Source organism: Vanellus vanellus (assembly GCF_965231255.1).
Source record: "Vanellus vanellus genome assembly, chromosome: 12".
Lineage (NCBI taxonomy): Eukaryota > Metazoa > Chordata > Aves > Charadriiformes > Charadriidae > Vanellus > Vanellus vanellus.
Window position 1 is genome coordinate 20,079,268 of NC_138917.1, and position 25,635 is coordinate 20,104,902.

At 38.4% G+C, this 25,635-nt stretch overlaps 1 protein-coding gene across 2 annotated transcripts in view; it reads left to right on the plus strand.

Annotated features, from left to right (window-relative positions):
* Positions 1 to 11,078, plus strand: part of NFATC3 (nuclear factor of activated T cells 3) — a 77,477-nt gene extending 66,399 nt beyond the window's left edge. For both annotated transcript variants that reach the window (XM_082489662.1, XM_082489663.1), the window contains one exon: positions 7,534 to 11,078. In XM_082489662.1, coding sequence (XP_082345788.1) covers positions 7,534 to 7,658 — 125 coding nt within the window. In that variant the 3' untranslated portion in view covers positions 7,659 to 11,078. The remainder of the gene's footprint in view (positions 1 to 7,533) is intronic.
* The last annotated feature ends 14,557 nt before the right edge of the window (positions 11,079 to 25,635 follow it).

Consider the following 25,635-nt stretch of genomic DNA (forward strand, 5'->3'; position numbering starts at 1 on the left):
GGCTGTGACAAACGCCAAAAGGGGAACTATAGGAAAACAATAAAACTTACTTAAAAAAATGTGGTCAGAAGGGTAAAATAGTTGCAAACGGTCTGCGAACTATTTATGAAGGTTCATATGTACAAGTACTTTGCAGTGAGAGAGACTACAAGCTGCTTGCAAATGCAGAAAACAGAAAAGAACATGGAAATTATAGGTTAAAACATGAAACCTGGCCAACAGATAACAAATCAGGAATTCAGTTAAAATTAGATAAATTAACTTCTAAAGGTTTTTGTATTGATGTTCACAGCTAAGAAACTAGAGATACTCGTGCCAAAGTCCTCTGAAAAAGGGACATGTTGCAGGACCTGTCTCAAGTTGAAGTATCAGTAAAAAGGTTCCAGAACAAACAGATATATAGACAGTGACAATTTACCTCAGCTAGATGACATGCCAGACAACAGCTCTGAAAGAGTAAGCAACAACTGAACTATTAACTGTAATGTATAACCTCTTGCTTAAGTCCGATTTGGAGCCGGGGACTGGAAGTTGGTAAATGTGACAGTGCTGCTGCTCAGCTATTCAGAGAAGTGAAAAAACAAGAACTGTCTAGAAACCTCCACAGGAAGACCTTGTGATTAAAGAAAATCAGTTAGTTAAAGAAGTGGAAATTAGGGTAAGGGAAGGAAAAAACTTGCCCATACAACGGTTCTATACATACAGTGACAAGGTCTATGAACTATTCTCATTTAAAGCCATCTTGAATTTAAAATGGACAATTCTATGAAAACTTGCTCAGTCATCGTAAAAGGGTAAGTAAATGCTAGGATTATTTAGGAAACCAGCAGAGAATGAACAAATGCTACTACATAGATCTGTTACGTGCCCACATCTTGTCCCTGATGTCACAAAAGAATTAGATGCATACAGGTTGTTTTGGTTAAGGACAACTAGCACCACCAAAGATTTGGAACAGCAGTTAGGTTGAGTCAGCTAGGACTCTCCAGCCAGAAAAATGAATGAGGAGAACATGCTAAGTACAATGCAAAGAATGCATGGCACAGAAAATGTAATGAAAAGTACTTTTTGGGAGAGAAAATAATAAAAGCGTCTGCCAAGTAATCATGCAGCAACTTCAACACATATAAAAAGCATTGCTACAGCTATACGTAGTTAAGGTTTGGAACTTACTGTCTCAGAATGTTGCAGATGATAGAATTTTGCACAGACCTTAAAGACCTCTAATTTGCAGGAAAATCCAAATAGGACCATTCAGCACAAAAGATACTGTCTCTGGCTTGGGAATTCCCTAGGACAAATATTTTGGAGGCTGGTGGGACATCCTGGGGAAGCATATGGATGTGTTTTTCCCTGAATCTCTACTATTGCCCATTACGTACCTAACGGTTTGTAATCTGAACTGGTTTGCTTGTAGTTCTCCATGGAGGTTTTCTGGCTGTATTTTTGACATAGAAAAACCTAAAATGCTTGGTAACTGCTTATTAGGGAGATTCTCTTGTCCTGTAGAAAGTATAGATGCTGATTATAGATTATCAGCTTCCTGCAAGGGAAAAGAGGTCACTTAAGACAGTTCCCAGAAGGGCCTTTAGGTCCAGGAATTGCTTATATTTTCCTTTGCGCTCCACTACAAAAGTCTCTTAGCATTCACAGAGACAGGGAATTAAGTACAAAGCAATTTAGAAGCATGCTAGTATTTGGTTGGCATTTGATTAAAAAAAAAATAATGCCTTTACTTCTGACATTCAAACTTCAAACACCTATCTTTGAGATCATGCTACATCTAAACATGTTTTTATTCTAATAGAAAATATTCACTATGATGGTACAGGTATATGAGTTGACTGACAAATTATGAATTGGTCTCACACTGAGAGAATAAATGAAGGAGGCATTGTTGAATTGATTAAACAAACCAGGGGAGGAAACATATAAACGTATCAAAGCACCAGTTCCTCTTTTTTAAAAAAAAAATTACAAATTTAGAGTAACAAGTTCTTAATTTATCCAAAACACTTGATGACTTATTATTAATAGCACCAGCTTTCATGATGTTGTCATGCTTCATAACACAAAAGCTTTGTTCTGTTCAAACCAGCTAACATGGATAACTTTTTGTATGTGAGAATTTCTCGAGAGGTTGGTCAGCGCTGCTCACAGGACGGATCTCAGTTGGAACAGCTGATAAGATTACTACCCCTAGCTGTATGTGCCACTCACTGCACAAATGGCTGAGCTGTTCAGCCTAATTTTAGTTTATCTTAAAACTCTGGGTTGCAAATTGCTAGAGTTTTAAGAGATCTTCATGAACAGTTTGGCTGTTCACACAGCAAACAGCTGGAGCAGTAAGTCTATCAGCTGTCCCAGTGGAAGGCTTCAGTGATCAAGAGGCAAAGCCCTTGGCCTAAAAGATAAGGGTAGAGGGAGAGGGGAAGAGGCTAAGGAGCTGTGGCCCAGTTTTCTGTCAATCTGAGTGGCTCGGGTGTCTTTCATATGTGCAGTCAGTAGGGACTTAAAAAAGCAAACAGAACACGATGTGAAATCAAAACAGTGGGAACAACCCAGTAAAACAGAATATGTGGTTGCTCGTTTTACAAGCTTGATAGCAGATCCAGAAGTCAGAGCCAGTTATCTTCTACTCTGTTCTGCTGGTATTGATGTTACTATGTGGCTTAATATTTTTGAAACATTATAGGGGGTGCCAGATGACTTTCAGTGCTTTTTCAGTGCATTATGTTCATGCTTTTTCAAAGCAGCACAGAGGAAAGAACAAAACAAAAACAAACTACAAAAAACTTTGCAATACAATACTACAGTATCACCAGTATTGACAGGTCCAATCTAATCTGTCTGTAGCAGAAGGTTTTCTCCCCACCACGTTAAATTCTGTTCTGCACAATCTATTTTTAACGATTAGTATAAATTTACCAGCCAGCTTACACTGTGTATAAATACAAGAGAAGAAAAAGGTGAAACTACTGCAAATAAAGTAACAGCTGAAATTCTGAAATCTGGGATGACTGCCAAAGAGGTCAATTAAATAGACATAGGAAAGTTGTTAAAATAGTTTCCAATTCACAGCTCGATTATAAAAAAAAAAAAAAAAATTAAAAATGCTGCATTGCATTTTGACCCATGCCATATCTGACAAAAAAATTTTCCCAATGCAGTTACCACTTTGTAGTGGAAGAATCTGCCACATTTCTATACAGTATAGTCTGTGCCACCCCTCTCTCTTTTGATCTGATCCAGTCATTATTTCGACATTAGTAACCTTCAGTCTTCAGTCTAGCACATAAAACATTTGATAACGCTTTTGATGTTATCTACTCCATTGGCACTGATCATCCAAAACAATTTTAGGTAATCAGTAGGTACTAAATGTTAGCAACACCTCTGTACTTATTTAGAATGTAAAATATTACTGGTTCCTATTTCTTGACAGTAGAGGTCCAAGGTATGGAATTAGCAGTCAGAACACCTGGCACGAAACATACCAAACAGGCAGCGATTTAATTTGGGGTGGAAAGAAAAAGGTAGTAGACTGAAAGAGTTGAGGTCCTACTCACATAACTGCTCACCTCCATCTTAAGTCTCATGAGATTGGCTGTCCTCAAAGATGCAGCAGACTACACAAACAAGTGAACCTGGCAAACAGACCACAGGGAACCTTGCCAACATACTTGAGGTCTGTATTACTAAATCCTGAACCAGCTCTGCAACCTTCCCCTAGAAGTTTTATAAAGGAAGTTTTATAAAAATTATAAAATTTTATAAGTGCACGTATTAAAAAGCACCATGCATCTTGGCTTCCCGCTATCTAGCTGCTAACTGGATGGCTTTTAAGGTTATGCAAAAGGGCATGTGAAATCTTTCTAGCTGCATTTCTAGGACAGCATAGCCCATGCACCCCATAGCTGAAAACAGGAAAGCTGGGGTAATGTGTTCTTCTGGAAGTATAGAAGAGAAGTTTTCTTTTGTTTGTAAAGCATCATTAGTATAGCCTGAGCTCTGTCCTTGGGACTTTCTGTCCCAATTTGTCACCCAAGAACTTGGATTTTGCTGGACAACATTATAGAAAACCTGTCTTTATGCTCACAAATTAAGTTTTCAGTTGTAATCACAACCACTAAATGTTCTGTGATTGACCCTGTTTAGAAGAAGGTCATGTGTCACACATTCAAATACTGACCTTTGGACTTCTATTTTAGTCTTTAAACTAACACAATTTTCTCTCTCTCAAATTAATTCAAAAAGGAAAACACTGTAGTATTTCACCTTCAGTCTTGTGTATTTCTATGCAGGATTTTAACTCTTCTTACTGACTACATGATTTACATTTTAAACTTTAATTTATACCACTCCACTGTCAGAAAAACAAGTTAATTGTGATAATGCTGGTAAAAAAAAAAAAAAACAAACCAAAAACAAACACACACCAGGATGTCCTTCATATAAAGCCAAACACTTCCCAATTTAGATATATGCAGACATCTCACTATTTGCTGCCTTAAAGCTGAGTTGTGCATCTCTTCAGTGAGCTGTTGCAAGGACTTCCAGGCAACAGGCCCATGCCTCTCCTACCCCCTTCCCACATCCCTCCCAGTACCGCCCTGCCTGGCTGTCTCAAACCTGGCAGCCAGAAGGTTAGAGCACTTTGATCTCAGCTATTGGCTTCTGCAGACCATGCTGTCTTTGAAGCATTTTTACCATCATCCATACATAATCTAAATCAACACACAGTATTCCAGAGTTTGCAGGCTTCCCCCATTCATTTGTTGCTTACAGATTTCCAGACAGCTGAAATGGGCCCTGTTGGAAAGGAGGCTACGGTCTGTGAACAACCACCTTTGCCAGACACAGCAGAAAAAGGATTCTGACCTTTTATTTAGGCCTGCATGGCACTCTGACAGAACACCAATTTAGATCCTTCTTATTTAAAAAAAAGCAGCGCACTTGAATACTAGTTGGGTTTAAAAATTAGCAATCCTAACAAAATCACTGTGGCAAGTAAAACTACTCCACTAGACAAGGTACTGCATTTCCCTCAGATGTAAATCCATATAAACCAGATAAATCTGTATTGGCCACATGCTAAAAATACTGCCAAAAAAGTTCTCCAACAGCAAAATTAAGTGTATGACAGAGCTGTTGCACTGAGGTATGAAACAGCTTATTGTAAACAAATTGATGATTATTTAAAAAACCCAAACCAACACAAACTAACCCATAACTTTAATTTAATACACTACATAATGAATTATGCAGAACTTCGGCAAATAAAACATCACATGACCAGCTATTGTATACACAGTGTAATGTGATTTAAGGAAAAATTAATGCTACATGGCTACATGCTGTTCAGGTTAACACCTTTGCCTGTGGGAACCACAAAACCGTGCAACAGTATAGACCAGTTTATTCTGTTGCTGCCAGTACAGATACGTATCAGCTGTCAAAACTTAAAGGAAGTAACCGCCTAGTAATTTCAAAATATAAGAGGTATTTAGCTGTGTTGCTTTTTAGTGTACCGCTCATCAAAGTTTCAGTAGTATGGAACAGCTGCAATATTTGATTTGCACAGAGCAACTGTTAGAGGTCCTGTAGCGAGTGCCCCAACAGAAACTGGTGGAGCATAGTTCCTATAAGCAAACACCTACATTTTGTTTAAAAAAAGTTGTGGTTTTTAACAGCTGTTTACTTATGCATTGTGTTGGCATAATAATACTTGAAAAAGTATCCTACCTGCATTCACACAATTTTCAGTGTCATAATGCCAGTTAAGTTCATTGAATGAAAGATTTATTTTTAAGCCCAATAAATTTCAAGTCTTGTAATGCTCGAGGGAATTGGTTATTACATAGCTCATCTGAACTGTTTTAACCTTTGGGCTGCAATAATGTGTATTTTTAACAAGCTATCCTTGCATTCATGCAAGAGAATACCATTGCCATTGATTGACCTTTAGATAACAAATACCTCCTCCATGGTTACGTGTGGGTATACGGATGGTGATTTTAAAGCTTTCCTAAGTAAACTACAAGAATATAGACACAACTTGTTTTCATAGTTGGATTTTATATACATTATACATACTTCAGACCATTCACAATATTACAACATTTTCTTTCAGACCCACTTATGCTACCGCTGTAGTAAAAGGCAATGCTCAGACTGTTGAACACTCTATAAACATAAAGAGCGATTTAAACGACCTGTAGGTTTTGGTGTGCTTCTGCCAGTCAGGAATGGTTAGTAGGAAGCTAATCCTGCTATGGAAAATTAAGGAAGTATTAAGAAGGGTGGTGAAGGATATCAATATTGTTCTGTAAAGTTACCAATGGAGAACAGCAGAGCAAAAGCCTAGGTTCCAAATCTTCAGATTTTCAATAGAAGCAGCTTACTACCAAAACAAAAAAAGTTCTTATTTTTACTAAGAATGGTCCTTACTCAACAAAAAGATCCCATTAAATGCCTATTTATAGAAGGTCCAAACAAACTCATGTCAGATGCTTTTCCTTTATTATTATAATTCAGCGTATTCAAAATCTTGTTGACTAAGAGATACTGTATAGCTACTGCCACTCAGTCATGGAAAACAATTGACTGCCTCTTCTAACTATTAAATAATAATTTATATTTTGGTTATCATCTAATATTTATTTTAAATTTGTCATTACTTTTTAACATGATTTTTTTTCATCTCCACTTAAAATATTATTCTGTTTTCTTAGTTACTTACCATTGCCCATTTTGTAAAATGGACATTTATATCACTGCATTTATGCTTATCCATTAAAATTTTGTCATCTTCCAAACTCAATTGTATTGCAATCAATTATTTAGGCTTTAGAGTAACACTCCGAAATTGTCATTTCTTGATACTTAAGTCCTACTTTGTCATATTCACAGTGGTGTCCCACATTTATAAATATTAATGGTTGACTACTCTGCTGAATTTGACACACACCCCAATATGCAAACTGATGTGAGTTGCATTTTAGTCAATCTTCACTATAGAAAAGTTGACTGATAACTACGGAAGATTTCGTTACTGCAGTTTCAGAAATGCAAGTATTCAGAAAACTGGCCAAATAGTTACATAGTATTAAAAAGAATATTGTTAACCAAAATCCAAGTTCTGAGGAAGTTCTGTAAGTAGCTTGGAAGAGCCAATAGTTTAGAGTTATTTGTTGTGCCTGTAACACTCTTAAACAGGAAGAGTTCTGTGGGGAATTCTGTACTAAACTGACCTATGCCTTTCAGTTATTCAAGTGTTTTAGGGATTCTTCAATATGGGTTATGGTAAGTACAAAGTGTAATACTAAGAGAAACTGGGACCCCCACCCCCACTACTTCCCCGCTTAACTGTTACTGAAGTTAGGTTCCTCATTCATCCTCTGTTACTTAACTGCATCAAGGCTTAGCACTGAAATATCTCTTTTTTAAAGGGATACACTGATGAGTTCTTCCTTTTGGAAAGCATAAAACCAGTCATGTTTTAATTTTTTTTTTTTTTTTTTTTTTTTTTAGTGAATGAGATCATAGGAAGAGATATGTCACAGATCTCAGTGTCACATGGAACAACAGTGGCCAGCCAGTCTGCAGGTACATGTCCTGGATCTCTGGAGACAAGACTATCTGATGGAATCCAGTAAAGGATAAGCTTACAACTAATCATCCATGAAAACTTAACAGTTTCTCTGAATATTTCTTCGTCCTCTTCCTCTTTAGACTTACTGTGCTTCCAACTCTGTGGCCTTTATGAACTGGAACAGTGGATCCTTGCAAAGCCCTTTTAGTGGGTTACATTTTTGATGTAGAGACAGAGCATTTTAATTATAGTTCCTCAGATGCTGTAAAGAGACTTCTTAAAACGGACACACAGAATCTACACCAGATATTTTAACTGTTTTAAAGTTACAAACAAGCTTTGCTTTTTGCATTTAAATAGAATACTTTTATATTGTAAGTGCTTCAGATGTGTGGAGATGTTAGTTTGCTCTTATAATATTCACAATACTGAATGTGGAAAAAGATTTAATACACATCTTCAGTGTGCTGCTTTCCCTTAGAGATAGTATAGTTTGTAACTGATGATTTGTAACACCTTTTGGTCATTTTGGAAAGCCTTTAAAAGCTTCTATTGTTTAAATTTTTTTTAATACGATCTTCCAGTGGCAAATCATAACTGTCATCTGAAGCCAATGCCATGGAAGCCATTGTGTATACAAATACTGTAGTTTTTTCTTTCTTAGATTCATAGGAAGCAAAGCCAAATGTAGATCTGCACTTGTTTATAAACTGAAAATGTTACTTAATAGGCTGCAAAAAGACCATTCCATCATGAAAGTGTTGGGATAGAAATGACATTCCAAAATTTACCTTTTATAACTTTGTGGATAATCTTCCTGTCCTTTATTAGCACAGGCTCCTTCTTGAAATAGCTTTTTCTTAGAAAACGACATTTGTAATCAAATTTGAGCGGTAGGATTTTAGATTAAAGAACAGCAACATCAAAGCCATGTCAGAAATAGGAGAAATTTTAATATTTGCTGAGGATCTAAGTGTTCCTGTTATCCCTACAGAATATGGTTTTGAAATCTCTAATTCAGTGGCATTCAAATTTTCCATGCAATAAATCATTTGATCACATCCGTATCTTTTATGTGCTGTACACCTGACCATGCCACTTGGAAGTCCTAAGGAGATGACAATTACAGTTCCTTAAATTTAACCTGTTTATAAATGTCAGTTTTCTAAAAAGGCATTTACTGTGAATTAGTGATTAGGTAGTATAATTTGCCCATGTTTAATTGTAAACACGCGAAGCAGAGCTACCAAAGCAATATGAGATTCATAGCAGCAGCAAACTTTATGCTGTGCTCAAAGGATGCGTTTCCCTTACCCACATAAACTGATGCATTTGAAACAACCAGTTTACATAGTTATTAAAAATCTCAGGCCTCTATGAATAGAAATCTAGGAGAGGATCTGAAACTGCCTGCTTAGGCCACGAACATTTCCCTCCCCCAGAAGACACTGTCGTTTACAAAGCTTTCTGATATGGGACATACAGGGTACAACAATCACAGCAAAGTAAGATCAGAACTACACTGAACCTCAAAACATTTAAGATGTTAGTTTTAGTTCCTCATTTGAGTGAGCCATGATGCTCTAACGAAAATTAAGAGTGAATACACTCAAGAAATTTGAAATACAGAAAGTGTATTTGCATTGGAACTAGTTCAGCCAGTTGTGGACATTTAGTGATTTAACACATGTGGAGCACATGCCTCTTTCTGTAGAAAATTACTATAGACTCTTAAAATTAACAGTAAAATGGTCTTAAAGCGGATACCATTACTGAATTGTAATACCTGTAAGAATAAACATGTATTCTACTGATGTTGCCCTTTGGCAGACAGTCAGGGGGGAAAACTTTCCATTGAGCCTTTTTACAGGCAAAACGTTACACCTAAATTTAAGTCAGTGCCCAAGCAATGCTATTAAAGTAACTATAATTGCATCTTTGTAATGGCTGAATCATGAACATTTAAAAAGACCGTATATTAAGCAGGTGAAATTATAACTCTTTATCAATGTACTTCCTTTTAAGAGTGCATCCTAAGGCTACTATCTTCATGTTTCATAGTTATTTCAAACAACTTAATGCAAGGCCTCTATGTGCGTGCTGGGAATCTTAAGCATCCTTTTTGTGAATGTATTGTTCAATGGTGCAAATCTTCAAATTTGCAGAAAAAAAAAAAAACTTGGCAGGGCTGTAATCTGAAATGTGTGATATTGTAATTGTCACTCAGCAATGGTGCTTTACTCTGTCCTCTACTCATTTACCTTAAAGATCCTAGAAAAGGATTCATATGCTAAGAAATACATCTACTTACGTTTTTAACACCTTATAAACCAAACCAAACAAACAAAACACACACAGCACTGTAAACTATGTAATTGTCTTCAGACTGTGTGCTGGTGGCAAGGCATGTTCCAGTTTTCATTCATGTATTGGGTCTTTTGCATTAACCGTTGTTTGTAGGAGAATTCTAACTTAAAAGCTTTTCATACTGTATGGGATTTATGCTCCTTTATCCTACTGGTACAGACTCTCCTTGCAAGTTCTCCAAGTAGCTGGAATTCACACTGTACCTAAAATATAGGAGCCCAAACAATCCGGAGTTGCTATGCACTAAATTTTCTGATGCCTTTAAATACCTTGATGCCTGTAGACATAGAGATGCTTTCCTATTTAAAAATGAAATTTAAAAAAAAAAATATATAGCTTTGGATACTAAAGCAGTTTTGTATTTGCCTTGTAAAAGCTTCAATACAAGGGTCTTAATTTTATTTTAGCTTGTGTGATAATGTAGGTAAAGACTGTTAATCTTGTATAATTTTAGTGATATAAAAGCACACAATCTGTATTGGACTATGCAAATTTAATTAACAACAGAACCCAGCAACTGTTGATATTTTGTTGGCATCCACTTCCTTGCCCCCAAGTCTTTTCTTCTCCCCGAGTACTTTTCCAGAACTCTGTACTAATTTAGATTATCCTGAAGGAAAGCCTTAATGATGAGGTAGATTTTCTATTAGGAGGGTCAAAGATCAATGTTAAAAACAAAAAATTAAGGGGTAGTATATTAATCCAGGGGGGAAAGGTTTGTTATTTCTGAAATTACCATAAACTAGCAATCTGAATTTCTGTAGTAAAACTTTCATGTTATCAGGGGAACTGCCATCCTTTTTAAACCAAAGAATGAAAATGACGTGAGTTTGTTCTGATACAAACAAAGCTTTGAAACTCTATTTTTGATACTCATAATGGATGTCATTCCTTGAGGTTTGGAAATCATTCAAATTGAAGTTTTATATTTAAAAATGTGGGACAATAAAGATTAAGTTCTAGATGTTTACAGAGCCTTGTATTGTAATTTCATGTACATTTTGTATTTTAAACATTTTTGTAAGTTATGATTGCAGTGCTACTTGCAGAAATAAAGGGAAAAACTTGCATTTAGGCTCTTAAATCATAGTGTTCAAATAAATAAAAATAATGCAAATGCGTTGTCATTTCCTATGTGCAAGTATCATTGTTTCAATTAGACAATCATCACAAGATTATTTTGAGAAATTATTCCAGAAATAATTATTCAGGGAGCGCATCGTAAACAAGGATTTCCATTCCTGAAAGGATATTATCATAGGCAAGATGCAGAGAATCTGTTTCAGAAATAGATATAAAATTCCTACAGTCTAAATTATTTGCCAGCTCTTGGCTGATCAAGCAGTACTGAGGGAAATGCCTTTGGGAATGGTACAGTAGATTCAGGTCTTAAAACCTACGTCTCATCTCAGTGATATTATTGCTACTGAAAAGATTTTTATCTCCCTTGCAGTTTTGTTACAGGGTCTTTTACTTATCTGTGGAATCCCTAGACATATTAAGGTATGCACATGTTCCAAACTCAACGTTGAAGAAAAAGCTGTGGCCTTTGGTTAGCAATGCACACCTGCCCGAGAGAGAAGAGGAGCAGCAATCGCACAGTGATCTCCTACTCACATTGCACAGAGAGAACATGGGCCAGTTTAGGATTAGCCTCTTATTCAGAGCGTGTCCTGCCTGATTACCTTCACCAATGTTTTTTATCTATAAATATAGCAGAAAGGGGCAGCTACAGTGCCAGTAACTGAATGCAAAGTAATTATATCGGAGTTTTACTAAAAATAGCACAAGCAGTTTGAAAGCTGTTCCACATGTTTTCTAGTATGATTACCCAGTATATTATTAGCATATACCAAGACTAGTAATAACCCATGGATTGACTGCGTATACTTCACCGTCAATTCAAGTCTTCTTTCAGATGCAAATAGGCTAAAGGCTGATTCACTAAGATTGATGGGATAGGAGAGATGAGAGGATATGCAGTCACGCCAGGGCATTTATAGCTAAGCGTGGCTAACCCTGAGCACGCATACTGACACCCATATCTGTTGTATTTCAGAGAGGAGACTTTATTCCAGGTATTGTGAAAACATCACTTCTACCTTGCAAAACACCGTTTTGTAATTTCAGGTAATAAGAGAGGAGGAATGTCTTGTTAAAAGTCATTTCCTTTAGAAGAGTAATCAGAATTTTCTGTGCATTTACGACCCAAAACCAAAGGAAGTGCTGATAGAAATCAAGGCCTTTTAATTCTCCTATTGTAGCTAGGATTTCCTTACAACATGTCCACAGCATTACTTGTGCTATCTGCTTCCCTCTTCTTGGTTCCAGACTTTGATCCCTCCCTTGCCATCTCTCCCACTGTATGCTTTGAATCCAACGCTTACGCCACTGTAGTGAATTAGGGGACGATTGAGATCTTTTCCAAATGGTCCCCCCACCTTTCCCCCCCAGCCCTTAGTTTTAATTAATTTATAACAATATGCAGGAACTAGCCACTGCTGTAGTGATTAAAGCATTAAGGTATGGGAAAGGTCATTAAGAGTGTACTCAGTCCAACGTGGAAAAGAAAAAGGATTTCTAATATATTTAAATTCATGCATAGATATGCATACAAACTTCTCTGCTAATGTAAGTTTACACTGAACTTTATTGTGCTTACTGAGAAGGATAACATTTATCAGTCATTCTTAACACACAAAAAGCATTGACATTTGCTGAAATTCTCTTGGAAACTAATTATTTTACATAACCTACTGTTACCTTTGTTACCAGTAGTATCTGCTACACGTACAAGATAACAGAATGAAAAAAGTTAACCAGACTAAGATGAAGAAGCAGCAAAAATGGGATACTCGCTTTGCAAAGGCTTCCATGTGCCATGAGTTTTGTTTTAGAAAAGATTGATCTGCTAGAAAAGTCAAGCGATACAAATTCTCTGAGCTGTTTCTGCAAACTTGGAGTGATTTTTTTTGTTGGTTTATTGTTATTTAGGTTTATTATCTTTAAATATTGTCTGGAGACCGATAAAGAAAAAATTCTCCTCCTTACTGTCGTTGTGACATCTGCTGGTAAGAGCTGGAAGAGTTTGGAGTCTGTGCTTGCTCCCATTACAAGGGCTCTCCCTCCCTCAAAAAAAAAAAAAAAAAAAAAGTAATTCTATGATATTTCTCGTTTGACACCTTTATTCATAAAAAATACCTACAAAAGACAATGTTGTCATTCAACTGTCCTTACAGAAAGATTCACCGTGACAAAGCAAATAAAAAAGACAAATATATTGATAAACACTTGTACAGGTAGGAGCTGTGTTACCTATAAGGACAAAAGAGAACCAATGAAAGTATAAAAAGTTGGGTCTGGAAGAAATCAAAAGATGTACAGCACAGAAAAATTCCTGAAGGTTGGACAGACTGATTCTCTAGCTAAGAGGGTGGGAAGCACAGGGTAAGGGGCCTGAAAATTGTATAAGCCAGACAGTCTAAAAATAATAAAGAGCAGTTCTGATCAGAGAGGTCCTGCTCCTTGCATCAAGAAGTTCAATGCCAACAGATAACTCTCTGATAGTTTATATTGCAAATAACTGACAGTGAGTATTTGAACCCCAGATGATGTTTGTTGGACATTTGCTTTTTGGGCTTTTTTTTCCCCCCACCAATCTTAATAATGAGACTCCACTTTTCGTTTCTAGCATCAATGCAGTTTCATCCTCACATGCACTCATACTCCTTCCTCTCCACCTGACCTCTAGTATACAAGAAAAGCTACTGTCAGTCTGTTCTCTGTGTCATAATTTTCAAAGAAAAGTTATGCACCTAAAGAGGACTCAGACATTTATGAAAATATTGCTTGGGAATGCAGTGTTGGATAATCAGTGGTATCACAAGAAATAAGTTGGAGAGAAAAGGGAGCAACTTCTTTTAGAAGTTCTTGTGTCAGTGGAATGAGAAATGACGGATGACTTGGAAAGGTCCTGCTTTTAATAAAAAGCAGAGAAGACAAGGAAGCAGACTGTTGAAAATCTTATCAGTTGGGAAAGTGAGTGTTTCTAAGAAAACAGTTTTAAAATACAATAAGCATCTCTACACCTTAACAACTATAGCATCTAGTACCAGACATAGAAGTCCCTAAGCCAAACTTCTTAACGTCCTAAATCTTCTACAAGTAGCAAGAATAAAGCTAGCATAGTGCCAGCTTTAACACTAACATCAGCTTTTGGGATTTAATCTGGTAGTGAGCAATTTTTTTTTTTGGACAAGGCACAAGAGGTCAGGGTTGCCTTCCTAAGTTTAATATAGCTTGGTACAAAAGGTGTGATGGATTCTGCCCGCCAAGGTGGCAGCCAGACCGTAAAAAATATACACTACACAGAAATCGCTGAGCATTCTCCCAGTTCTTTTACATGCATCATAAATTTTTCCTCATTGCAATAGAAGGACTTGTTTGTAAACATTCCATGAACTCCCTGGTGTATCCACTAGCCAAGTCCTTCTCACAATGTGCTGGAAAAGGACAAGACAAACTTTTAGAAGTCAGTATGTCACTATTTTCAAGTAGGAAATTCTGAGAGTATGATGTAAGAACAGATTTTTCCAGTCTTCGGTCATTTAAACAAGTGCCTTCAAAGCACTGCTTTTCTATGATTTAGTGAATTATGTTTCAGTTTTAAGATCTGGCATTGAAAGAAATGCATCATGATAAAGGTGCAACCATTTAGAAATCAGAAACAGCAGATGTGGAGATTTCCAGCTTAACTGCTGTTAATTCAACACATACACTATGTGCATTTTAGGCAGTGTCTCCGTGTGTACTGGTTGCTCATAAGACATTAATCCTTACAACTGCCTGCTACTTTAGATGATCACACAGCACGGACGTGAAAAGCAACTGTTCTAAGTTCTTGTAGTAATTGTTCCTGTCCCTAGCTGCACTGATTGGCACATTTACTGTTTTGCCAATACCTGCATTTGTGCAATTCCATGTTCCCACCACTTCTTCCCTCACCGGGAATAAAAATTTGCTTATCAAATCTTTAAAAGAAAGCAAATATCAAAGGTCAAGGATAACTTTATTCAAGTAACAGCAAATACCACCCTGTGACATTTGCCTGGCTGTAGTCACAGTAGCTGGATGAGGAGTACAAGTCATCAAGCCAATAGGACAAATAAGGCAATACTGAAACTGAATTAAGTGCTACTATGGGATTATTTTTTCTAAGGATATGAAAAAAAGAAGCTATGCCAAGAATGTCATCATTGCCATCTGACCTCACCACTGACAGAAGTTATAATGGAAAAGTTGCACAAACAATGAGGGAAACAAGCAATCCAACACTGGCCAAGTACTGGGCTGAATGACATCGTGGTTTGGAGAGACAGAGAGAGAGACATATATTTTGTGTCTGTCAGCAGAGTTTCACTGAGGATCTAAAATGCTGATTGTCTGAGCCTAAACCCTTTGGAACTAATCCAGCTGCTAAAACAACACTAGAGACCAATAAGGTTTCCTTAGCTAGAAAGAGGATTAAAAAACATACAAAAGAAAAAAAAAATTGGTTACTGAGCAGGTCTCTCCAATTGCAGTCTTCCACTACTACAAAAGGTTAACCTCAACTCCGACTTCACAGCAGAAGTCTCTCACAAAGCTCTTAGCAATACTTTTTAGACAGCACTTAAGCTGTATAAAATGCCCTTTTAGATAAGCAAGAGTTAAACTTATCACTGACTAAGCAGGGCATGTTCTAATGTTTATTGTTTATTTCTGTGCCATTTTCACCCTTCCTCCTGGATCCCCCCCTAGAGGGACTGGGCCTTCATTGCTTTATATCACTTGCACACATATTACACTATGCTTAAGATTTTTTCCAGCAGTACATGAACTTTTAACAGTTCAAACATTGGACTTACCTGACTAAAAAGGAATTCTATCAATTGTAACAAAAAATCCCGTTTGGTTGGAAAAACACAGCCTAAATACAGTACAATACTGAGCGACATTAAATATTCAAACAGTGACTAAATCTTTCATAAACAAAGTAGCAAAAATGAAAAAGCCAATTAAATTCTATCTTTCCACTCAGCTTGTAAGATAGTTTTTAAAGCTACACTGTGTTTCTTTCATCCAAAATACACGTGGATAGCTTATGCATCACTAAAGGCCACTTTGCAGACAGTAGAGATCTGCTGTGGATGGGCCCAAGCAAGCAAAATCAGAACTGGGTATCACACAGCATAAAAAAGCTCAGTGGCAATGTTAAAAATAAGAAGAAAAAGAGAAATCACATTATTGAGGTACGTGAGCACACTCCTTGAGCTGTTCTGGAAGCGTTTCTCAAGCTCTCAAATGTGTTTAAAACAAGCAAAGCACTTCTAATCTTCATTTGGTATTGCTGGCGCTCTACTGAGTTAGATAGATACAATCAAGTTTTCTACTCTCAACAGCATACTGACTTTTAGGATTACTTTTTTTTAAGACGGTAAACAGTAGCTTGGGGACAAGAGGAGGGTTGCTACAACATTTAATCAATTTAGAGATCCCATCTTTGTGCCTGCTGTTCCAATTCACCCCAAGAGTCAGGGGTAAGAAAAAAAAACACGATTAGACACAACTCAGCTTTTCAGAGTTTTCAGGACACGTCTCTAGAGTCTCTTTTGTCTAAGCAAGTGAGGCGCGAGCGCTCACAAAACAAACCTGGATCCTTCTTATAATTTGTGAACTTCCCAAAAGCACAGATATTGGGCATAAAGTGAGAAGTTAATAGCACATCAGCTTTAGCTTTCTATATGCAACTGAGAAAGAGGTTTAGGATCACATGCAGTTTGAATTATTTCTCCCCATTTGTATTTTTTGAGTTACTTTATTATCAGTAAGACTCCCACAAAATAAACACAAGCAAGCAAGAACAGGAGATGAAACCTCATATGCAGAAAGGTCACTGAGGAAAACAGCTTTGGCCTACATGCACTGAACAACACAGAGCTAATCAGGAGGTTCACAACTTCTACAGTGTCCCTCTGTACCAACCTCTGGTGAAGCCACTGCTGTTTCTGCTGCTAATTAACTAAGGAGTGGACTATATTATACCTTTTTCTGACCATAAACAGTGATAGAAAATAGCCTTTCCCAGAAAAGGCTAATGGAATGACAGCTAGCCAAGACACAATGCCTCCAACTGAAAGCGAAGTCTGAATTTCTGATACCACTGCTAATATGGCAGTCACACGTACTCAATCATAGGGCTCAGGAGAAACAAGCAGAAGAGTTCAGTGGAGACTTGCTTTTAAAAGGAGAAAATGCTAGGAAGCCTACAAAGAGGAAAAGATTGGAAATATGTTACCCCTGCAGGGTGGGTGGTGTCTGGTCTCTATCAAGAGCCAGTAATAAGCTCCATATAACCACCGCATGCTGTTCTCAGCACACCCACTGACAGAATACAGGGCCTCAGTGAAACTGCTCTGCAGCAAGGAGCAGTATCCATCAAAGGGAGAGGAGAGGAGAGAATTTAACACCTCATTAAGGCAAAAACTAAGTTTAGTAAAAGAACTGATGTTTAATATATGGAAACATTTTACATAGGAAGGGAAACAGCCTTTATTCTAACTAAGAGGGTGGCCCAACTGTCTCCTGCTCAAGAAAAGGATAGAATCTGGAAGAAGGAGGGCAGCAGGAGAGATTAAAGTGGTATAAATCCTCTAGAAGACTTCAAAGGGCATAATGGCTGTAAAAGCTAAAAATCCCCCACCAAAAAGGTGGAAGACACAAAGGCTGAACCCTTAAATAGCTCTTATCAGAAGGGGAAAGAACAAAGCCGTTTACTCCACAAAAGAAGAGCTTTCTCACATGGTATAAATACAACTAGACTAAACATGGGGTGGGTTGTTTATTTATTTCATAGAATGGTTTAGGTTGGAAGAAACCTTAAAGATCATCTAGCTCCAAACCTCCTGGGCAGGGACACCTTCCTTATTTCTACACCTATGTCTTTTATTAAAAAAAAAAACAAACAAACAAACAAACAAAAAAACCCACAAAATCCTGCTTGCTCTGAGCATTATGATTAAACGCTATATCACAATCTAACTCAGGCTAAAGTAATTTTGGTAACAGCAAGGCATTCCTTATCCTAACGCATGATGAATCTATAAACTGAGACTTCAGGACACTTTAGCAAGTGACCCACTACCCAGTACTTCACCCACTCAGTTGAAATAGAACAGAGCAGATTCCCAATTCAAAAGGCACAGCTCAGGGAAGAGCTGACAGCACATGTGCCAGAGGCAAAAACAACTTCCAGTAACTGCTGGCCGTACTGGAGGCTCTCTGCTGGGCAATCAATTTCGGGGTACATACTTGAACCCCAAGGCTCACAGGGGGCAGAACGTCACAGTATCAAATAAGTTTTGGTAAAATGGACAAAGATGTCTTAGGATGTACTAATTTTTCAGTATCACTGTATTATAGACAATTTGTGCTATAATTTTGGTTTTAACCCACTTTCCACTATGAGGTATTTCAAATAAATGCAAAAAACCCTATGTTAGCCACCAAGGAGACAACCACCACTCAGCTGGAACGCAGAAAGTGTTTAATATTAATCATAGAAAGTCAAGAAATTAAGAAATATCATAGCTAGCTGAAATACACATGGCTTTCAAGTAGCTATTACATAATTATCTGAGTTTTTGCAGGCCACTAAGGTAAATGTTTTCTTAAGCTATCATCACCTGAATTCCATAAAGTTATTTTCCACTATGGCCCACAGAGATAACATAAAATCTCTGTTAAGTACCATGATCCCCAGTTCCCAGAATTCAATATATGTTTTGGTTAACATTTCAGGTCATATACAAAGCATTTTAGAGCTTTATCGGTTATGATGGGCACCTTTTAGTCTCAGTATTTGTCAACACACCACATATTGATGATGAGTTGTTCTACCACCAATCTTTCTCATAACTCAAACTTTCAATCATTCACACTTTTATCAATTACTTCCCTCCCTACCCCCAGATGATTCACCATGTAAAGTCAGTCCCTAACCAGAGAACATTTAAGGTGCTGATAGAAGGATAATTGCTTCTTTCCCCCTCCATGCCACTTAGTCAATCTATATCAGATTCCACTTGCGAGAAGAGAAGGACCAGTGATACAGATCCTCCCAGTTAGAAACTCTAATTCAAAAACCAACATTAGGCAGGTTCAGATGATGCACTCACAACAGGTCCCCAGCTCTCACTGTACTCATGAGAGAAGAACGCTGCTAAGCAACAAATGTGTGGGGAGGGGGGAGGATAGTGCTATTCAAGTGCTTATATTATCTGCAATATACATCTGCAATGGCAGTATTGCCTCCTACCAGCTCTTGGTTAGAGCTGTTTGTGTTATCTCACTTCATTCTGTTCCCATTATTTCATATTTACACTCTCCCTTTTTGGCTCCAAAATTCTGCTGTTACTGAAAGATACTCAGGTTCACCTAATGTCTTATTTATGCCGCAACATCAATTTCACTTAAGTAACAGATGGCGGTTGATGAACGCTAGAAATTTTTAACATGTGCTCCTCTTCTCAGTTTCATTATTTTAAAAGTAATCAATAATTTACATATAAACAATTAATTCAGTGTCCCTCTCTTGTTCCTACAACAGTACAGAACCATCCAAACCACATGAGCCAATTGCCTTGAACACTAGCCATGCTAAACAACTGCTCAGAAAGTCTTCAGTCTCCCCCTGCCACAAAAGGTACTACCTGAAAGACAGTATTACACAATTGGTTGTTTCCACAAAACAAATGCAAACTAAAGAAAAGGACATGTGAAGGTGTATTTATGAAAGACAGCATTAAATCTTACAGAACAGATTCCTGGTATCCCAAAATTTACCACAGTGCATGTCTCAAAAACAAACAAAAAAAAGTAATGAAAAAAACCCCAAACCTCTACAGTCTTATTTGTCTAAAAAGTATTTCAGAATTTTGCATGGAGAAACCTCCCTTTGTAAGAAACAAGATACTTGACAAAAGGGGCTGGATTCTGAGGCACAGCCAGGGAGGACTGATGCTTCAGTGAGGGCTTTCAGGAAAAGAAACCATTCCAAAAGGAAAAAAAAAAACTTGGGAAAAGGGCTTCCTGCTATATAGGGTTAAGAGGAAATCTTTCTTTGTTCAGTGTTGGGAACGTGTAAAATATTTTCTCTAAAAAGTCTGCATAATTAAGGCTGGCCTTGGTTGGCCTTCCAGCAACTACTGTAGCAAGTCCACTGGCTTCACACAGCTGGAGCAATGTTTACAACAGTCGGAGGGCTGAGCTCTTCTCAGAACATGGTGGGTGGGCTGGGAACAGTAGGCACAAAGTGTGCTCACACTGCACAGCAGCAAACTCTATATTCACCAACATCAACACCCTCCTCTCCGCTCTCAGCTCTGACTTAAAAGCCAAACCATGCACCTCAGTTTGTCAGACACCCCTCGATACTTCCTATAAATATCTTCCCATCACCATGTCCTCCCAGAAATGGCCATTAAATTACTCTTACAGCAGTGCAGAAAGGATTATTTATAAAGCTCCACATTAGCAATCTTTTGGAAACACCACAGTAAGATAAATGCAGAGGCACTTTTTGAAAGGGAGGAATGCTTTCCCATCATGAAGCATTATCAAGAGAACATTATCTTCAATACTTTAATACATTTCAGTCAAAAGGGCTACATGTGCGGTTTGACTATTGGTCTGAAATGGACTGCATTTACTGTATTCACCTAGAAAAAATATATTTTTTTTATTTTAAAAAAGTTATTTCTTTGTGCTTCCAAATGAAAATCTGAACAACTGCGGGGAAGAAGGGGATTAAAAAAACATAAATCACAATTTACTGCTCTTCTTCAGTGTTGAGATACTACGTGAAAATAGAGCATGTAAACAAAGATAGTGTGAAACTTAATGCTAACTTCATGCTTCAAATGTACCCAAATGTAGCCAAAACTAGATGAGCTCCTTTCACAAACAAAGTCTAGATTTAGGGAATATCAGAGGACACCTGGGCAGCGATGGCTGTTGCTTTGGGCAGATTGCTGGCCTACACTACTTGCGCAATCCATTCAGAGAAAGGGTCAAGAAAATCACACGATAGATAACTCAATATAGAATGATTGCGATGCAGAGGTTAGAAAGTGTCCACCGCACAGAAGTGGGATATGTTTTGAAAAGGGAATATGCAAAGAACAGGCCAGGAAAATGCAAGACCCTTCCTTACATCTGAGAGACAGTCTAGGCTGTGTCACAAAGGCATTCTGGAAACACAATCTGAGGAGCTACTCACGAGCATCAAAAGGCAGGACAAAAGCTTTCCTTTCACACTAATTTTGTTACATCATCCTTGCTATAAATTGCCTCTTCCATTTTCATATTTAAAAAAACAAAACCCTAACCTACCATGCTTTACTCTTTTACCACAGAAAAGCCACCACAGTCACAGGGAGTATTTTGGATTGTTTTCTATATTATTCATGGTCATCTATTTGTAAACCTTACCATTGGTGAAGCAGCAGCAAGGCCAGGTTTCAGATCTTAGATTTTGTTGCTCATGAAAAACGTCTTGTTGCAAATCTAACAAGTTTGGAGTTATTGAAGGGCAGCAAGCATGAAACTTCATATAACTTCTAAAGCATATCAGCAGAACCCATGTAAGAGACAAGAGGGGATAACTGGTAGTCTCTCCAACATCGTATCTTCCAGTGAAGTAGACTGTCATACTAGTTACCATTCTGTGTAGCACGGCTATTCACCCACAATATTATCTGAACAACATAGATCTGCAAAGCACTGTGTGTTACTTGCATCAAGAAAGGTACTGAAAACCTAATCTCTTAGGTATCACTGTCCCACTGTTGATCTGGGGGACTAAGGATGGAGTGTTTTTAATAAGAAAATTCAAAAAACACCCTATGGCTTATGTGGGTAAAAAATAAAAATGAATTATAAACCACAGAGTCTTATTTTTCCTGGGTACACTGAACAATAGAGAAAAACATTCAAGTGGGGGCAGGGAGGGCAGTGGTTTTGAGCATTCAGGAAAAAATGCAAGTCCTCTTGCACAAAGAGTTTGTAGAGTTCAATTTTTAGTGGCATAGTGTGTTAAACAGCAACCATATTTTTCCTGTGTACTTCACAAATTTTATAGATATAGCTTATATGAAACCGAGTGTTTCTGAAATCGGTAACAATACATAGGAATGAGAAGAATTTCTTAAGAGACATGCTGTGCTTGCTAAATAGAATTCAAAAGTTACTCATTAATTCTGTAATAGCTTTTCTGAAGAATATCTGACTGAAATGCCACAGTTACAAATTCAAGGGTTCTAAGATCCAAGGCTGCTGCTTCATCACCAGCTCCATAATTGTATCTCACAAAGTTATGTGCTTTTTACAGTGACATCAATACAAATATTACATGTTCCCCCTTGCTAAAGAAGCCTTGTTTTACAGGAATGAAAACTGAGGTCTGGCATAAGAACAGCTGTTCCTTGGCTCTTCCTTCTGATTTCAAATCCAACTTCCTATTCTCTATCTAGAGGCTAAACCTTCATTTATACTCAATGACAGACATGCAATGAACAAACTGCAATTGTATCCAGCAACCTTTTCCGCGCTTTCATTTATCTTAATTGTCTCAAAAAAATCTAGTCCATCATTGTATAATCAGTTGTGACTGCAGCTCACGAGAATAGCAACGTGAGCAGAATGACCTCTGTGCTGTTAACCGCACCCCAACTCGTCCAGCTTTTTGATGTAAGCTCCCTCAGTGCAGCTGAGGCTGCGTTGCTGGCAGCTACCCAGTTCACAGCTGGTTTAGTTAAATCTACAAAGTGCTTTAACTGATTTTTCGCCTCACCTTCACTGCTCCATTTCTGACCTATCCAGAACTATCCCAAGAATAGTCTGCCCTTTGCCTCCTGCTCATCCCATCCTATCCAGTGTTGGCTAATAATACAGAATGCCTCCTGAGTGCATTTCCAACCTGCTTTTCCTGTTCAAAACAGGTCAGAAAATCATACCACCTTAGAAGAAATCCTTAGAAGAGTGGTGTTAATCTCTATGCCACTAGTGAAAAGTCTAGTCATTCCAAATTCTCTGAAGGCCATGGTATCCAAAATTAAACTTGCCCTGTAGTTGGAAGGTCTTCAGGCCCACTTCATTTGCAAGTTACTACACTACAATATCACCCTGCTATTTCCTCAGAGTGGCTACATTTAAAAAAAGCACAATTGGATGATCTCCTGGTGCCAGTGACCAGAACGGGAAAAAAAAAAGACACCAAACCAGAAAATCCTCAATATTGCCTTCACTGCACTCACAATTTCCCCCGTTGTTGGCACATTGACTCTCTGTGATGCCATCATCAGCATCTAGGCCCATGGCACTATAATTTACTTTTTTTTTTTTTCCAAACCAGCTCCAAAACTGTCCCCGCAACCTGAGACTTCTGAAATTCAGAATCTTCTATTTTCTAGGGCCTTACTTTTACAGAGTAAGATCAGGTTACTTTAGTAAAAACACTGACATGCTGTCATCTCTCAGTCACCAATATCTTTTGGCTGAGCAAAACCACTAAATTGAGGAGAGAAGCAGAAGTCATATTTTATTGAAAACAGAAGCTGCCATCCTTATAAGCCTTTTCCTCCTCACAAGCAAGAGAAATTGTCTATTATTCACATGAGCACTAACAGGTTTAAGTCCAACTTTTCACTGCTTGTTTAGGATATAACCACTTACAGCCTGCAGATCATCATCTAACCTGCGCTCCAGATCCCATCAGGAAGCATTTGACACTGTTGCGCATGACATCCTTGTCTCTAAATTGGAGAGACACGGATTTGACGGACGGACAAGGACCTGGCTGGATGGCCACACTCAGAGAGTTGCAGTCAACAGCTCGATGTCCAGGTGGCAATGATGAGTGGTGTTCCTCAGGGGTCAGTATTGGGACCAGCACTGTTTAACATCTTTGCTGGTGACACAGACAGTAGGGTTGAGTGCACCCTCACCAAGTTTGCCAACAACACCAAGCTGTGTGGTGCGGTCAACATACTGGAAGGAAGGGATACCATCCAGAGGGGCCTGGGCAGGCTTGAGAGGTAGGCCCATGCAAGGTCCTGCACGTAGGTCAGGACAATCCCAAGCACAAATACAGGCTGGGCAGAGAATGGACTGAGAACAGCCCTGAGAAGGACTTGGAGGTGTTGGTGGATGAAAAGCTCAACATGAGCCACCAATGTGCAATCGCAGCCCAGAAAGGCAACCTCACCCTGGGCTGCATCAAAAGCAGTGTGGCCAGCAGGGCTAAGAAGGGGATTGTGCCCCTCTACTTCGCTCTGGTGAGACCCCACCTGGAGTATTGTGTCCAGCTCTGGGAACACCAACATAAGAATAACATGGACCTGTTGGAGCGAGGAAGAACACAAAGATAGTCTGAGGGCTGGAACACCCCTCCTAAGAGTACAGACTGAGAGAGTTGGGGTTGTTCAGCCCGGGGAAAAGAAGGCTCCAGGGAGACCTTGTAGCCCCTTCCAGTCCCTAAAGGGGCTACAGGAAAGATAGGGAAGGACTCTTGATCAGGGAGTATAGCAATAAGATGAGGGGTAATGGTTTTAAACTGAAAGAGGGGAGATTTAGATTGGATATTAGGAAGAAATTCTTTCCTGTGACGGTGCTGAGCCCCTGGCCCAGGTTGCCCAGAGAAGCTGTGGCTGCCCCATCCCCGGAGGTGTTCAAGGCCAGTTTGGATGGGGCTTGGAGCAACCTGGGCTGGTGGGAGGTGTCCCTGCCCAGGGCAGGGGGTTGGAACTAGATGATCTTTAAGGTCCCTTCCAACTCTAACCATTCTAGGATTCTATGAATACAATGTACTTGACTTCTGATATGTCATTTTAGAAGGATTTAAGAGGCAAATATCACACACGAAATACGATCTTACAACTTATATTCATCAGGCATAAATTACTTCAGTGTCAGTAAAGATCAAGCAAAACTGATTGTGTTTCTAAGTTTCTGCATTGCTTTTCAAAAAAAAGTAGTCCTTAACTTTTCAAAGATATTTAAAATTAATGCTATTACTACAATTAACATTCAATGTAGTTTGCATGGATTTTCACAGTAAAATTCATAATTGCGCAAGGGCTGCATTGCGGCAAAAGACACACACACAATGGGAACAAGACCCACGTTTTCAGAGGATGTTTAAATAAGAATTGGATTAAAGTGTAGCAACAAATGCTACACTCAAGATGAGACTCAGACTGTCCTTCCCTCACTTAATCTCTCAGGCCATGACTAGAGACGAGGAAACACCTATGCCTTGCCTGCTTTTCTGCTGTTCAGTTACAGCACACCTCTACTTTTCTTCCAACGCAGGTCTTTGTGTATCTGCCGTTCATGATGAAGGCAGTAAACACCTGAACCTAGGAAGACAGATCCCTAACAGCAAAATAGTACAGAAAACATCAGGAAAAGATCTTACTCTTCCTGACAAGCCCACAAGTGCTAGCTTTCAATGCAGCAAAGACAGCTAAACTCTGCTGCTACTCCTTTGCACACCTCAGAGAGGTTTTTCCAACAAACCTATCAACAGTTTTTCAGAGCTTCTGGAAGAAAATTCCTGTAAGTTCCCCCCTCCCCAA